This window comes from Vulpes lagopus, chromosome 21, assembly GCF_018345385.1.
Source record: "Vulpes lagopus strain Blue_001 chromosome 21, ASM1834538v1, whole genome shotgun sequence".
NCBI lineage: Eukaryota > Metazoa > Chordata > Mammalia > Carnivora > Canidae > Vulpes > Vulpes lagopus.
Window position 1 is genome coordinate 5023763 of NC_054844.1, and position 13778 is coordinate 5037540.

Below are 13778 nucleotides of genomic sequence, written 5' to 3' on the forward strand. Positions count from 1 at the left end.
GATAGGTTATGTTTGGTAAATCCTAACATGTTTAGTCAGGATGATTAATACATTATATTATGATGCATTATATTCATTATATCAGACTGTATTATTTGAAGTTTTCCTGAGTAAATATTAAAAGTCTGCTCATATTTAGGGGCGCCTGGGTGGCTCAGTCGGTTAAGCAACTTACTTGTCATTTCTGGTCAGGTCATAATTTCATGGATCCTGAGATGGATACCCACCTGGGGCTCCATGTTCAGCAGGGAGTCTGCTTGAAGATTCTCTCTGCCTTTCCCCCACTTGCATGCATGTGTGTGCATGTGCTCTAAGATAAATAAATTTTTTAAAAAGGTCTGCTCATATTTAAAAAACATAAATTTAATAAAAGTATTCCAGGAAACCATTATCTTAAGTAATTTATGTTATTAAAAAATACAGCACAATACGTTAATTTGGACAATACCTTTAAGTTTTCTGTAACAGGCTTTATTTTTAGGGTAAATGCATACTGAGCAATCCAATGGGTAGTTTCCAACCTAAATTAAGTAATCAATTGAAATTTTAAATCTACTACATAACAATGTGCCTACCAGGACATTTGAAGGTGTGTTTCACAATGTCCTACAAAACAAAATAAGCAAATGACTACAGGGAAGATGGTATAATTGCTTTTTTAGAAAATTCAACAATGTTTCCATGACTTCTAATTCCACATAGAGGGCTGTACCACTAAAGCCAGGCCAACAAAACTTAAATAGTTCTCTAGATTCCTTTCTAATGCTGATTGCAGCCACAATATACAGCTCTGCACCTTGAAAGCCACAGTACTGCAAGCGAGCCTAGTCTTGACCTCGAGGGTGGCTCTCTGTGATCTCACTCCCCACCCCAACCCCTGGAGAGCACACTGAGGAGGAGCGCTGAGATACACAGCTGGTACAACACCGCCAAGGCAACACAGGTCAACATTTGTGCTTCGCCTTCTCCAAGACTCCAGAAGCCTTAGAGTCCACAGACAGGGCTTGGGCCAGACGCTGCCTCACCTGCAGAAGAACTCCCACAAGTCCAGGTTTTGAATTCTCTGAATTCTTTTAATTCTGCTGCGGTCCATTGTTTTCCCAAAGAGACTGGCAACTTCGTTATACTCGTGTGTTTGACTGTGCAAAGGAACCAGCTGCAAAAAGAAGTTTGCATAGTTTTACTGGGGCCCCTTCCGCTCTTGGCGGTGCAGCTCGCCAGCCCTGTTCTTACCTGATAGGGCACGTCAGTGTTCACGTTCTCCCAGTGCGGGGGCATGGGGATGGCCTCATTTTCACAGATGTAACTTTAAATGGCAAAAGACACAATACAGTATTAGAAGCTGGTGATAATTATGGCTGATGATTTAATTTCGCCTTTTCTCCAAAGCTGAAATTTTATGTTTGGGATATTGTGACAAACACAATTAATTGAAGCCTTTAGTTCTTTATTTTCAAATATTTACTCAATGTCTCCTGTGTGCTTCTTTTTGGGTGTTGAACAGATAACTTTGATGGAAAACAGCCAATCTTGAATAACATCAAAATTTCAAAAAGTTTTTAATTCTGTCGTGTTTTTCTAAAATTGCCAGAATTTCTTTAAAATGTAAAGAAGATTTTAGATAAAGGAAAGGAATTTCCAAGAAGAAAAGCAAACTCTTGATAATAAACAAACTCTTTAACAGATTGATACTGCCTACCAAATAAAATCCAAATTTCTCTGCCATTCATTCAATGTCCTTCAAGCTCTAACTCAAACCTAAACTTTTCTTTGTTTACTGCCCTCTTTTGCCCATTCACAGCCTGAGGTAATTCACCTAGCGTGGCCAGTGAAACTTTGAAAACCTGCCCACCGCGCTGAAGCCACTGGATGGGAACACAAAAGATAAGTTGGAGGGCTTCATGGCAAAAGGCTGAAAAGAACATACTAGTCCTCTCTTGGGACTGGAGGTTACTGAAAGAAAATCATAAATTTCAAGCCTATCTTTAGCTTCATTTTTAAAGCTTATTGTAATTCTTGAAAAGATCCTACAATCATATATCTTCAGAATGTATATATAAAGAAGCAGACAGTGAGCAGTTTCCTTCTCTCTCTAGTCCTTGCAAGGTCTGTCCAATTGTACCTCTTGCCCCAAAATGAAGTAAGCAGGGTTTTCAGACTTTGGAGTTATCACAAACCAAATCTTCACACAAATGGTAGCAAAAACATATTTTATGCAGCCATTTTTTCCCACTTCTTATGTTCCTAGAGATCTTTCTGTATCAGGCAATAGAGTATACTCATTCCCAGTTCCTACCACAGAACCTGGCCCAAACACTCAATATATAGTGGCTGAATGAGTAAGTGCAATCTATTTTGCAGGTGCATAGAGTTCCATGCTGCAGATGCACCACCATTTATGTAACAGGTCCCTTGTTGATGATATTTGGCTTGTCTTTGACCTTTTGCTACTGTTAAGAATGCTGCAAAACAACAAGGTTATCACTTTGCCATTTTACATACCCACTAGTGTATCTGTAGGATAACATCTTTGAAATGGAATTTCTGAATCAAAGAACATATTTGTTTAGGATTCTGAGAGATACCGCCCCAAAAATGCCCTCCTTGAAGGTTATACTCATTATCACCAGAAATAGAATTCCTATTTCCCCACAATCTCTCCATAATTGCTTGTTATCAAACTTTTGAATGTTTGACAGTCTGATAGTAAAAAATAGTCTGGTATAATTTGTAGTTCTCTTATTACGAGTCAAGTCATATGTTTCTAATGGGTTGGGGGTCTTCTACTCGGAGATTCCTAAGAGATATTACAGAGATGAGCCCTTGATGATAATGAGCACCAGTACTTTCCTCAGTGTTTGGTTTTTGTTTTTGTTTTTGTCTTTGTCTTGTTCTTGTCATTTTTCTTTTTTTTGGGGGGGGGGGGTTGTTTTATTGTGTTTTGTTTGTTACTTGCCTGAAGTATCTGTTAGCCTCAGAAAAGTTTTTTTTCTCTAATTTTATGTAGACTGTAGCCTTATTAATTGTAATTTCCTTGCCAGTAGGAAATGTGAATCAATCATCTTGCATGTAATACATGCTCAATAGATCCCTGCCATAAATAAATATTTCCGTATCAGTCCCCACTTACCTACCTCATTCTACTGTAGCCTACTTAACTGTTCCTCCTCTGTTATTATCTTGCTTATTGTCCTGTAGTCTGGTTATTCTCTCCCTCTCCTGACTTTGTTCTATGGTTTCTAAAGTCTCTGACAGAACAAAGTGATCGACCCCCCCACCCAGTGTGCTTCTTCTCCCCACAAAGTACACCAGAAATAACATACAATTACATTAACATTTTCTATGATTGTATTTCATTTTTCTCCCAGATTACATACTCTTGGAAGCTAAGTAATTCCTTGATTATATTCCTTGTAGTTAAGAATAAATATATGATGTGGCTGGCAAGAAAATAATATTTTCCATATTCCATAGAAGTATAGGGCATTCATTATATAAGTACTTGAAAAGCTTTTAAATCTTGATGCTAAAATATAAGCCAAAAGTTGTAAGAAACAAACTGATAGAAACTTAAAGCATTTCTTTCCTTACTAAAATCCTTTCAAAATAGCTCCTTGGGAAGAGCAAAGGAGCTCTAATTCACATGCTAGCATTTTTCTTCTATTGATTCTACGTTCTTTGAACAGCAGGAATTCCAATATTTGCTTGGGCAGAAAGTAGGAGGTATGCTCTAAGATTTTCCCCTTCAATTGCATTCACAGGAATAACAAATACTTATTCTCTTCCGGCATCTATGCCTTTCTTTTTAGGCTGTATACAACAGGGAAGAGCAAAAAGGAAAATGTGTGACCAGCCCCAGGAGCAGAGAGCTGTGCAGCCAGCCTGCCGCACTCCCACCTTCTGTAGGTCTCCTTTGGTCATGACAAATTTGAAATCACTCCTAGGAGTTGCCCAGTGGGGATAAGTGGAAGTAGAGATAAAGTGGGCAACTGCCTAAGGATTTATGGTCCACGTAACTGGATGGTTCTGTCAGAGTATTTGCCAGGTAATTCAAACCTACTTCAGTAAGTTATTTTAAGGACTTATAGCAGAGGTCATGTGGCATTCTGTAACTGTCCTGAAGTAATAAAAAAAATGTAAATGCATTAAGGGGAAATGAAGAGGATAACAGGAAAGGAAACAGGGCAGAAAATAATCATATTGTTAGTTCATCAACTAATGTGAAATTCAGTAATGAAAACATCAAGATCATTAAATAAACTACCCAAACATTTTCAGTCTACTTGTTCCTCTGTCAAATACTATGAAAGAGGAGAAAAGCCCACTCTTTCTACCCCTATTCTCTTTACAATACCTGAAAGCACTGATAGAAAAGGGGGCTCTTTTTATTAAGCGCTGTTTTCCAGTGATGAGATTCATTTGCTTCATTTCTGTAAACAAAGACAAATATATTAGATAAGCAGCAGGAACATACTGTGCTGTAAACAGTCACGAAGATGTGTAGCCACACCACATGGCGATGGGGAATCTTGGGGGGCTGACAAGCGCAGTCTATCAAGGACACCTCACTATTCATCTTCTTATCACGACATAAAAGTGCTATTCAGGGAGCGTGGCTTCGACCTACGCTCATGCCCAGGATGCTTGGCTCATGCTGCTCAGTAAGCAGGGCCCACTCCTTTCTGTTTCATACTTGTTGTAAACTGATACTCCAGTGCAAGAGTTCCAAACTTAGGAAAATGAAGAGTACTAGGAAGAGAGTGAAATTATAGAACCAAACCTTCCAGTTGGTTTTATTAAGTGGAAAGTGTACTTTGATTTCTCCAACAATTTTGGTAATGATAAAAAGATATGTTACTGCTATAAAACTTACATAATTCACAGAATTTCAGAAATTGGTACATTTCTTGCCTTCTTTCTAAATTGTCCATCCATACCAAAAAACAGAAAACCCTCTAGACTCAATACATATTTTAAAGAGATTCTAGTGATAAAAGACTAATTAACTAACTGAAGGTGTCATTTTCCTCTCTCTTCTGTGACGTAGCTGTGGTAATATCACCAGGTCCATTTCTTCATTCACACAAAGCTAAGTAGTAAGGCTTAATGTGAGATGCTAGTTGTCGTACCTTTATCTCACTGGCAGCATTCCATTCCTAAATAAAGAGGTTCTCCCATCCAGGCAAATGCTATAAAGGTATAAATTATGTTCTGCCCTTTCTGGATTCTCTTAGGTTCTGCACACACTGGCATCACCACTGTGCAGGAAAAAGCAAGATTATCTGAGCACAGGGAGCAAAGCCTTGTTGTCTTCTCACAGTACCTCAATCTGAGTTTCTGCCTCACCATTTTTATCGAGAGCACCTGAGTTGGCTTGTGGCCAAATGGTTGGGACTAATTTTGCAAATAGTACACGTGAAATGCTGATACCTATACCTTTGATGGTGAGGGCTGGTGGAACTGAATTATTATATGTGACTCCTATTCTTTGATAAAGACATTTTTTTAAATAAACTGCATTGTTTGAGAGAAAGTATTCCCCAAAATATAGTTTACTAGAAAATATTCTTTCAGAAACATGTGGCTTGCTGAATTATTTGCCAAATGCTTTGATAAACTTCATCCTCTTCATGAAGCCTGATATGTGTGCTTATCACAATGCCCCAGTATTGCTCCAAACTGCCACTTGTACACAAGATGTCTAAAAGGTCTAGTAGACACCTTCTGTCTACACTGTAGTGAAAAGACAAATGTCAGGGCTCCTTAAAGGCAGCCTATCTGCTGAATGTCATTTTAAAAAAAAGTAATTGTTAGTCAGGAGAAAGAATTCAATGGTTTTAGCTTTTGATAATAAAACAAGCTTTGGTGTGGGGGGACAATGATCGTTAGAGATTTGGTTGCATCAACCTCTTACTGGACAAACCCCCTTTACCATTTCTGGGCCTTAGCTCATCCAAGGGGATCTCCTAAGGTTTCACTATCCTACTGTACCACAACACACTATTAACTCTGTCATAAAGATACTACTCATACAAGCTAGGATGCAACAGCTAGAGGACTAAGTCATGTAGCAGCCAAAACAGGCTCTACTAGGCACCTGGCTGGCTTATTCAGTAGAGCATACAACTCTTGACCTCAGAGTTGTAATTTCAAGCCCCAAGTTAGGTGTAGACATTACTTTAAAGATAAAATCTTTAAAAAAAAAATCCTCCCCATCCAGGTTCTGTATATCTCTATTGTCTCTATGCAACTAACAACTGAAACTAACAGTGTGAAACTAAAAGAGTTGAATCTGACAGGTTTTTCATGGGATACCTAAAACTACGCCCATATATCATGGATGAAATCCAAAGTGGGGCTGATTTCCATATTTGCTGGCTATTCTGTAGAAGAGCCAATTAAATCACAAAATGGTAGAAGGCAATGGCCATTACAGAAATAACTTTTTGGCAAAAGACACTAGGATAGGAGATGGTTTGTTCAGCTAAACTTTGGTCTTAAAACTATCACCAGCTATCTATGACTTTGTCACTAACCTCTCAGACTGATTCTCAAAATACTAAGATTCCCAACTACTTCAAAAGGCTGATGGGATGATGAGTAAAACAATAGCTGAAAAGTTTTTTATGTTCCTTAAAAGTGTTACATAAGCTCAAAATATCTAACAGTTTCCAAATACATTAATATCAATAGGCATACAAGTTCTCCTTTAGAAAAGGTAATGTTCCTCAAGAAGATTTTAAACTTGAATTTTTATAGAGAGATTTCTGCATATGACACAAAGGATTTACTTCACTGTTTACAAGTATATCAACTAATTCTCATCTTCAGAACTGTAGATTTTACTGTATCAATATACTAAAAACACACAACTATTAGGGAAAAAAAACATACCTGCAAAGTCTATCTTGTAGCTGAATTTGGAAGTAGTAAAAGAAATCGAGCCACAAGGGTTTGTTTTGAAGCTTTTTTCGATATCTTCACTGCTAACTGAACACTGAATGTTGGTATCCGGCTTTAAGACAAACCAGAGAGTTTCATTTACCAGCTGTTCACATCAATGGCCTGGCCACAGAGGCAGTTCTGTGGTCACAGATACAGAGCATGGAGCAACAAGGGGAACTGACGGATGGCCTGTTCTAGTTCCCACACACAAGCAGAATCACAGCTAAGCCAGTGTGTGCAGAACGGTGTCAGGATTTCCAGCAGATACTCCAGCAACTGCTTAGAATCCCTCTTTCCAAGTTGTGACAATTTTTACAAATGATTACAATAATTGCTATTTCCTCACTGGCTCAAATTAAATCTTCTGTAAGGAGGCTTGGAAGTAAAAGAAGACCACAGGCTTTTGAGTATGGGTTCAAATTCACACTAGCTGTTAATGTGACTCTGGACGGATCCCAAGAACTTTTCTGCGTTTTAGTCTCTTTGACTGTGAGACAGAGTATTACCATCTGTGTCAGAACTGCTGGAAGGCTAGAGTAGAAAAGGTACCTGCAACATCTAACATAATACCTGGAGGACACAAGGTGCTTAATATGGGCTTGCTCTCTTCCCCTTCTCCTTATCCACCAAACGGAACTTGGAGTTGCTCGGCCGTACTGACACTATGCAACTCAGTCATACTCGCCCTCTGTGTGCGCAGTGAACGTGCACTGCTTCTTCTAAATACATGATTGAGAAAACCTGGGGAAAGGAAAAGGAAAAGGACTAGAAGGATTTCTCATTTTTCTTTTAGTCAAGCTATCTGATGTCCTTCAGGGTCTGCACTGGTATGCTTGTGCGGCAGCAAGGTGACGTTAAGTGGACCTGAAACCCTTCTGGTACGTTCTGGAGAAGAGATACCTGAAACATGTGCCACTTCCCACACTCGGCCAGATAAAACCAGCCCCACTGTGTGTCCGACGTGTCCATCTCGTCCATCTCTCTATCGGTCCTCTTGGGTAGGAATTCCTCTGCTTTCTGAAATGTCTCCTGAAAAGGCCAGGAAGAGGCAGAGGAAGAAATGCTTTTCTTAATAACTGATGTACTTTCTACACATCATTTTTCTGCCTAGAGCTATATTCCAAGTGTCCTTCCCACAGTGACCCCTTAAAAATACTATCCTCTTTGGCATATTGACTCTGAAGAGAAACATTTACAATGGCTGGATATCACTGCTTAACAAATAAGACAAATAATAATACACTCAGGTAAGATATATCAATGCCCATTCAACCATTTAAATAAGCTCTGTCAATATCTACAAGCACTCAAGATTTTCAATATACTGCCAAGAAATTTGTCTTATCATATGTTCACACATTTGGTCAAAAGAATCCATCCTATCACAACTAGTTATGATCAAATACACCTGAGATTTCTTTTAAACCCTCATTATTTCATTTAATGGCATGGAAAGATGTTTATAATCTACAGTGTTGAGTACAAAAGGTTACAATAAATAGAATTAGTACGATCCAATTCTAATAAAAATTCACTTATTTTTACCCACACAAATGTATGTGTATATACATGTATTATGTGTATATGTACACACACAGAGAGATAAAAAGTCTAGATGGATATACAATAATTTATCATAGTTTTCTCTAAGTGTGAGGATAAGAATAGTAATTGTAGTAACTTTTATCCAGCTCTTACAATGTGCCAGATGCTAAGTACTATACAGATAATAACTCATTTAGGATTCACAACAACCCAGTAAGATAGGTATTATTATCCCAAATTTATAAATGAGGAAACTGGAGCACAGAGAGATCATAGAATAGGGAAGCCAGGATTCAAACTCAGGCAGTCTGGATCCAGGATTTATGCACGTAACCACCATACTGCACTGCCTTATACTTCATTGTCAACGATTTTACAATCTTCTCTATTTCAAGGAACTCATGTCCACACTATCTTTGAAAAGTTTTAAACATTCTTGAGTGGAGATTGTGATGAAGAGAGGGTCACCAGAAAAACGGCAGTGAGGTTAGTCAAAGAAGATTAACTTTATCTCAAATGTGTCCTCATTCCTTGAGGGTTTTTAAATAAATTTGCACAACTGATACATGAAAACAGTCTCTGTGCAAAAAGAACATTCTAGATAAAGCTAGACACGTTTTTTACCAACCCTTCCATTTCTGGTACCTTCTCACCTTCCTTCTCCAGGGTTAACAAATTCTGTCATTTACCCTGTCTTTCTGATGTGTGTGCGTATGTGTGTGTGTGTGTGTGTGTGTGTAATCATATACACACATACACACGTATATACTTATTGGTGATATGTTAAAAATTTTAATTCCTACATCTTTGAATTTTTTTACAAAAAATATGGACTACTTGAGTAATTTGGAAAATATTTGTCTTAAATTTCATTTAAAATGGTCCATCCTGGATAAAGAAGATGTGGTCTATGTATACAATGGAATATTACTCAGCCATTAGAAACGACAAATACCCACCATTTGCTTCGATTTGGATGGAACTGGAGGGTATTATGTTGAGTGAAATAAGTCAATCAGAGAAGGACAAACATTATATGGTCTCATTCATTTGGGGAATATAAAAAATAGTGAAAGGGAATAAAGGGGAAAGGAGAAAAAATGAGTGGATAATATCAGGGAGGGAGACAGAACATGAGAGACTCCTAACTCTGAGAAACGAACTAGGGGTGGTAGGAGGGGAGGTGGGTGGGGGGGTGGGAGTGACTGGGTGATGGGCACTGAGGAGGGCACTTGATGGGATGAGCATGGGGTGTTATTCTACATGTTGGCAAATTGAACACCAATAAAAAATAAATTTATTAAATAAATAAATAAATAAATAAATAAATAAAATAGTCCACCCTGTTTCCAGAAAGCTGTATAACCTGGAATAAGTTTCTAATTACCTCGTCTAGGCCACAGTTTCCTCTTCATGAAATAGAGAATAAAAGCTCCTTCCTCACTGGACCATCGTTAGAAATGAGTGAGATAATGCAGTAAAGTGCCAAGAACAGTACCTGAGCTCAATGAAGGGGGCTTGTTATTTTTTATTCATGTTTGGAAACTTCTCCAAGGACTGCTTTATGATTATTTTCTGGATTTTTCCTTCATGTTTTAAAGTTGACTGGCTGCTAAGAAATGAAAAATAGAAAACCCTAGTGTCAAGAGCTTCAGGTATAGGGCCCACTATTTGCCTTATATCTTTTAATCAGAAAAATAAAGGCAATGATTTAAAATTTAAGATCAGTTGTCCAGGTTAACTATTCAAAACTCCTGCACTTCCTTCAATTATTGTTCACACTGTTTGGCTATTTTACTGTGAGAAAGAAATAAAACAAGAGAGACCTAAATTTATTTTTTCTTTTGAAAATAACTCCCCAAATTTGGAAGGATTAGTTTAATATATGTGCTGCCAAAACGAGCACTGGAAGGATGAGTTTAAAGGTAATAGTTAAGATAAACATTTGGCTTATGAGTTCTACCTTTTCTCTACTGGAAAAGGGAAATGAAAACAAGAAAGAGGAAACAGATAATACCCTTTATACAGTATACATGCATCATGCGTACTTTGCTATGTCACGCTGTCCCTAAGATCCACCTTAAGTCAGGTTACAAGTATAAGTGTTTTAAGTCCTTCCAAAACTGCCTGTCATAAGTAGCTCTGGGTGGGACCTAGGACAGACCCTCATCTTTATTTCTGTTTTGGAGAGGGCAGCACTATAGATAAACGCCATTGTATAGAACATTCCTAAAGCGCTTTACATTTTACAAATTTTTTGTCTTCTATAGCTATTCTAATGCTATTTCACTTAATGGCATGGGAAGATGTTTATAATCTACAGTGTTGAGTACAAAAGGGTATAATAAATAGAAACAGTATGATCCAATTCTAATAAAAATTCACCTATTTTACCCACACAAATGTATGTGCACGTACATGTATTATGTGTATATGTACACACACACAGAGATACAAAGTCTGGATTTTTATCTATAGCCCAATGTGCAGAAGTCACTATCTTCCAATTAAAGTTAGGGGAAAAAAGAAGCACAGAAAATGCAATTATTTTGTCTAGAATCATAGAGTTAGCAGAGGAGCTAAGATGGCAGAGTAGTAGTAGGTCCCTAGGCTTACCTCCTCCTTTAAACACAGCTAGATAGGGATCCCTGGGTGGCGCAGTGGTTTGGCGCCTGCCTTTGACCCAGGGCGCGATCCTGGAGACCCGGGATCGAATCCCACATCAGGCTCCCGGTGCATGGAGCCTGCTTCTCCCTCCACCTGTGTCTCTGCCTCTCTCTCTCTCTCTCTGTGACTATCATAAATAAATAAAAAAAATTTAAAAAAAAATAAATAAACACAGCTAGATAAATTTCAAATCATTCTGAGCACTCAAGAAATCGATCTGATGGCTGAAAGAACAAACTGCACAACTAGGGGGAGAGAAGAGGGCACACTGTAGAGGGTAGGAAGTATGGAGACATTATTTGGAGGAGAAAAGGATCATGGAAGCTGCAGAAAGGAGAGAGCCTTGATCATAGAGAGAGGAGAGAGAGAATGGGAGAAAGTGCACAGGGGATTGCACAAGGAAAACACTTCCCCAAAGCTACTGACTAGGAAAATGAGAGGGACTGATCATATAATTAGTTTTTATAACCAGTGGGGCTCAAAGACTGGAGTTTTAGAAGTCCATATTGTGGCCACTGGGGAGTCCAGCAGGTGCTGCAGTGCTCCTGTGGAGAAGGAGGGCTGAGGCCCAGGAGCAAATGTGATCTGAGGATCCCCTGGGATGCACTGGGAGAGATGGGTCCCCCATTCTTGGAGTGAATCTGGGAGAGGTGGCATGGCCTCTTAGGGGACAAAGGAGCCAGCAAGTGCCATTGCACTGCTCTGTTCGTTAGTATAGGGGCAGAGACACCTGCTGAGAGCAACTAGCCTGGATGCCAGCTTTTTGCTGCACTTTGAACTCCAAGCTCTTGCACATTCATATAACTGCCCTTCTGGGACAAACCAGCAGTAGCCACAGCATAGGGAGACCCACCCCCAGAGGACCAGCCCAGATCTGTGCCACACTGGGTCCCAAAGGTTTGTAGTCTTAAAACTTAGCTGGCCTGTCTGAGATAGAACACAAGTGTACTATACTGCTGGGTGGGCAGACAGACCAGAAGACCAGACACAGACAGGGTGAAGGCAGGGATCTGAGAGACACCTGGGACACAGGAAGGGAGATTATAGGCTTTTCTGGAAGGGCTTCCCAGACAGTTGCAGGCACAAATTTCCCTCCCATGGGACAAGGGAGAGGGCTGGCACCATTTCCCTCCCCCACCCCTGAGCATAAACTAACCTTGGTAAGTAGCACAGCACCAACAGTGGTAGCCTAAACTGCTTGCACCAAGCCCCACCCCCCTGCACTCTGTAGGTGCTTCTTTACTAGGGCAAGTGTGCCTGTGGGCCCCTCCCCCAGGAAGACCAGCACAAACACCCACAGCCACCAAGTCTCCTGATAATAGAGGGCTGCAAAGCTCTAGCTCTAGTGGAAATAGGATCTGGCCTCTTTTAACAAGCAGACTAGAGCATATCTAGTTAAAACTTGCCACACTCTGGCCAAGCCCCAAATACTGCTCACTGTAGGCAGAGCCTCTGCAGATGACTGGCCTGAAGGATAGAGCAGCCAAAACACAGTAGCAGAGTGCACATGGCACACACCGGAGACATTGCCTAAAGTGCCAGGCCCTAGACACTATATGACCTCTTCTTCATAAAGCCATTACTCTGAGAACAGGAAACATAGCAGGCTCTCCTAACACATAGAAGACAGAGACCTAGATAAAATGTGAAGACGGAGGAATTCATCCCGAAAGAAAAACAAGAAAAGGTCATGGCCAGGGTGATCTAACTGAAATAAATATAAGTAAATTTAAAACAACAATCATAAGGACACTAACTGGGCTAGAGAAAAGCATAGAAAACACCAGGGAGTCCTGTACTGCAGAGATAAAAGACCTAAAACTAGTCAGGCTGAAATTTTATTTATTTATTTATTTTTAGGCTGAAATTTTAAAATGCTACAACCAAGATGCAAAACTGACAGGGTGTAATGACTGCAAGGATAGAAGAAGCAGAGGAATGAATAAGTGATATAGAAGATAAAATTATGGAAAATAATGAAGCTGAAAAGAAGAGAGAAAGACAAATATTGGATCACATATGTAGACTAAGGGAACTCAGTGACTCCATAAAGCATAGTAACATTTGTATCACATGGGCCCAGAAGAAAAGAGGGAAAAGGGGGCAGAAGCTTTCTTTGAGTAAATTATAGCTAAAAACTTCCCTAATTTGGGGAAGGTAACAGATATCCAAATCCAGAGGCACAGAGAACTCCCATCAAAATCAACAAAAGCAGGCCAACACCAAGACATACTGTAAAACTTGCAAAATATAGAGATAAGGGAAAAAAATCATAAAAGCAGCATGAGAAAAGAAATCCCTAACTTACAAGGGAAGACAAGGTTAGCGGCAGACCTCTCCACAGAAACTTGGCAGGACAGAAAAAAGTGGCATGATATATTCAACGTGCTGAATGGGAAAAATATGCAGCTAAGAATACTCTATGAGGCAAGGCTGTCATTCAGAATAGAAGGAAAGATAAAGAGTTTCTCAGACAAACAAAAACTAAAGGAGTTTGTGACCACCAAACCAGCCCTGCAAGAAACGTTAAGGGAACTCTGAGTAGGGGGAAAAAAAGACCGAAAGCAATAAAGACTAGAAAGGAACAAAGAACATCACCAGAAACAACTTTACAGGTAATA

The 13778-nt window shown here is 39.3% G+C and overlaps 1 protein-coding gene across 4 annotated transcripts in view; it reads right to left on the reverse strand.

Moving 5' to 3' along the window:
- Nucleotides 1-13778, reverse strand: part of PARP11 (poly(ADP-ribose) polymerase family member 11) — a 47256-nt gene that overhangs the window by 16924 nt on the left and 16554 nt on the right. Inside the window, exons 2-7 of one of the 4 annotated variants that reach the window (XM_041735821.1) lie at nt 9989-10099; nt 7846-7974; nt 6895-7015; nt 4355-4430; nt 1234-1306; nt 1026-1156 (exon numbers count right to left, since the gene is read on the reverse strand). In XM_041735821.1, coding sequence (XP_041591755.1) covers nt 1026-1156; nt 1234-1306; nt 4355-4430; nt 6895-7015; nt 7846-7923 — 479 coding nt within the window. In that variant the 5' untranslated portion in view covers nt 7924-7974; nt 9989-10099. Of the gene's footprint in view, nt 1-1025; nt 1157-1233; nt 1307-4354; nt 4431-6894; nt 7016-7845; nt 7975-9988; nt 10103-13778 lie in introns of all 4 variants that reach the window. The other 3 variants (XM_041735820.1, XM_041735822.1, XM_041735819.1) reach the window with 3 other exon arrangements.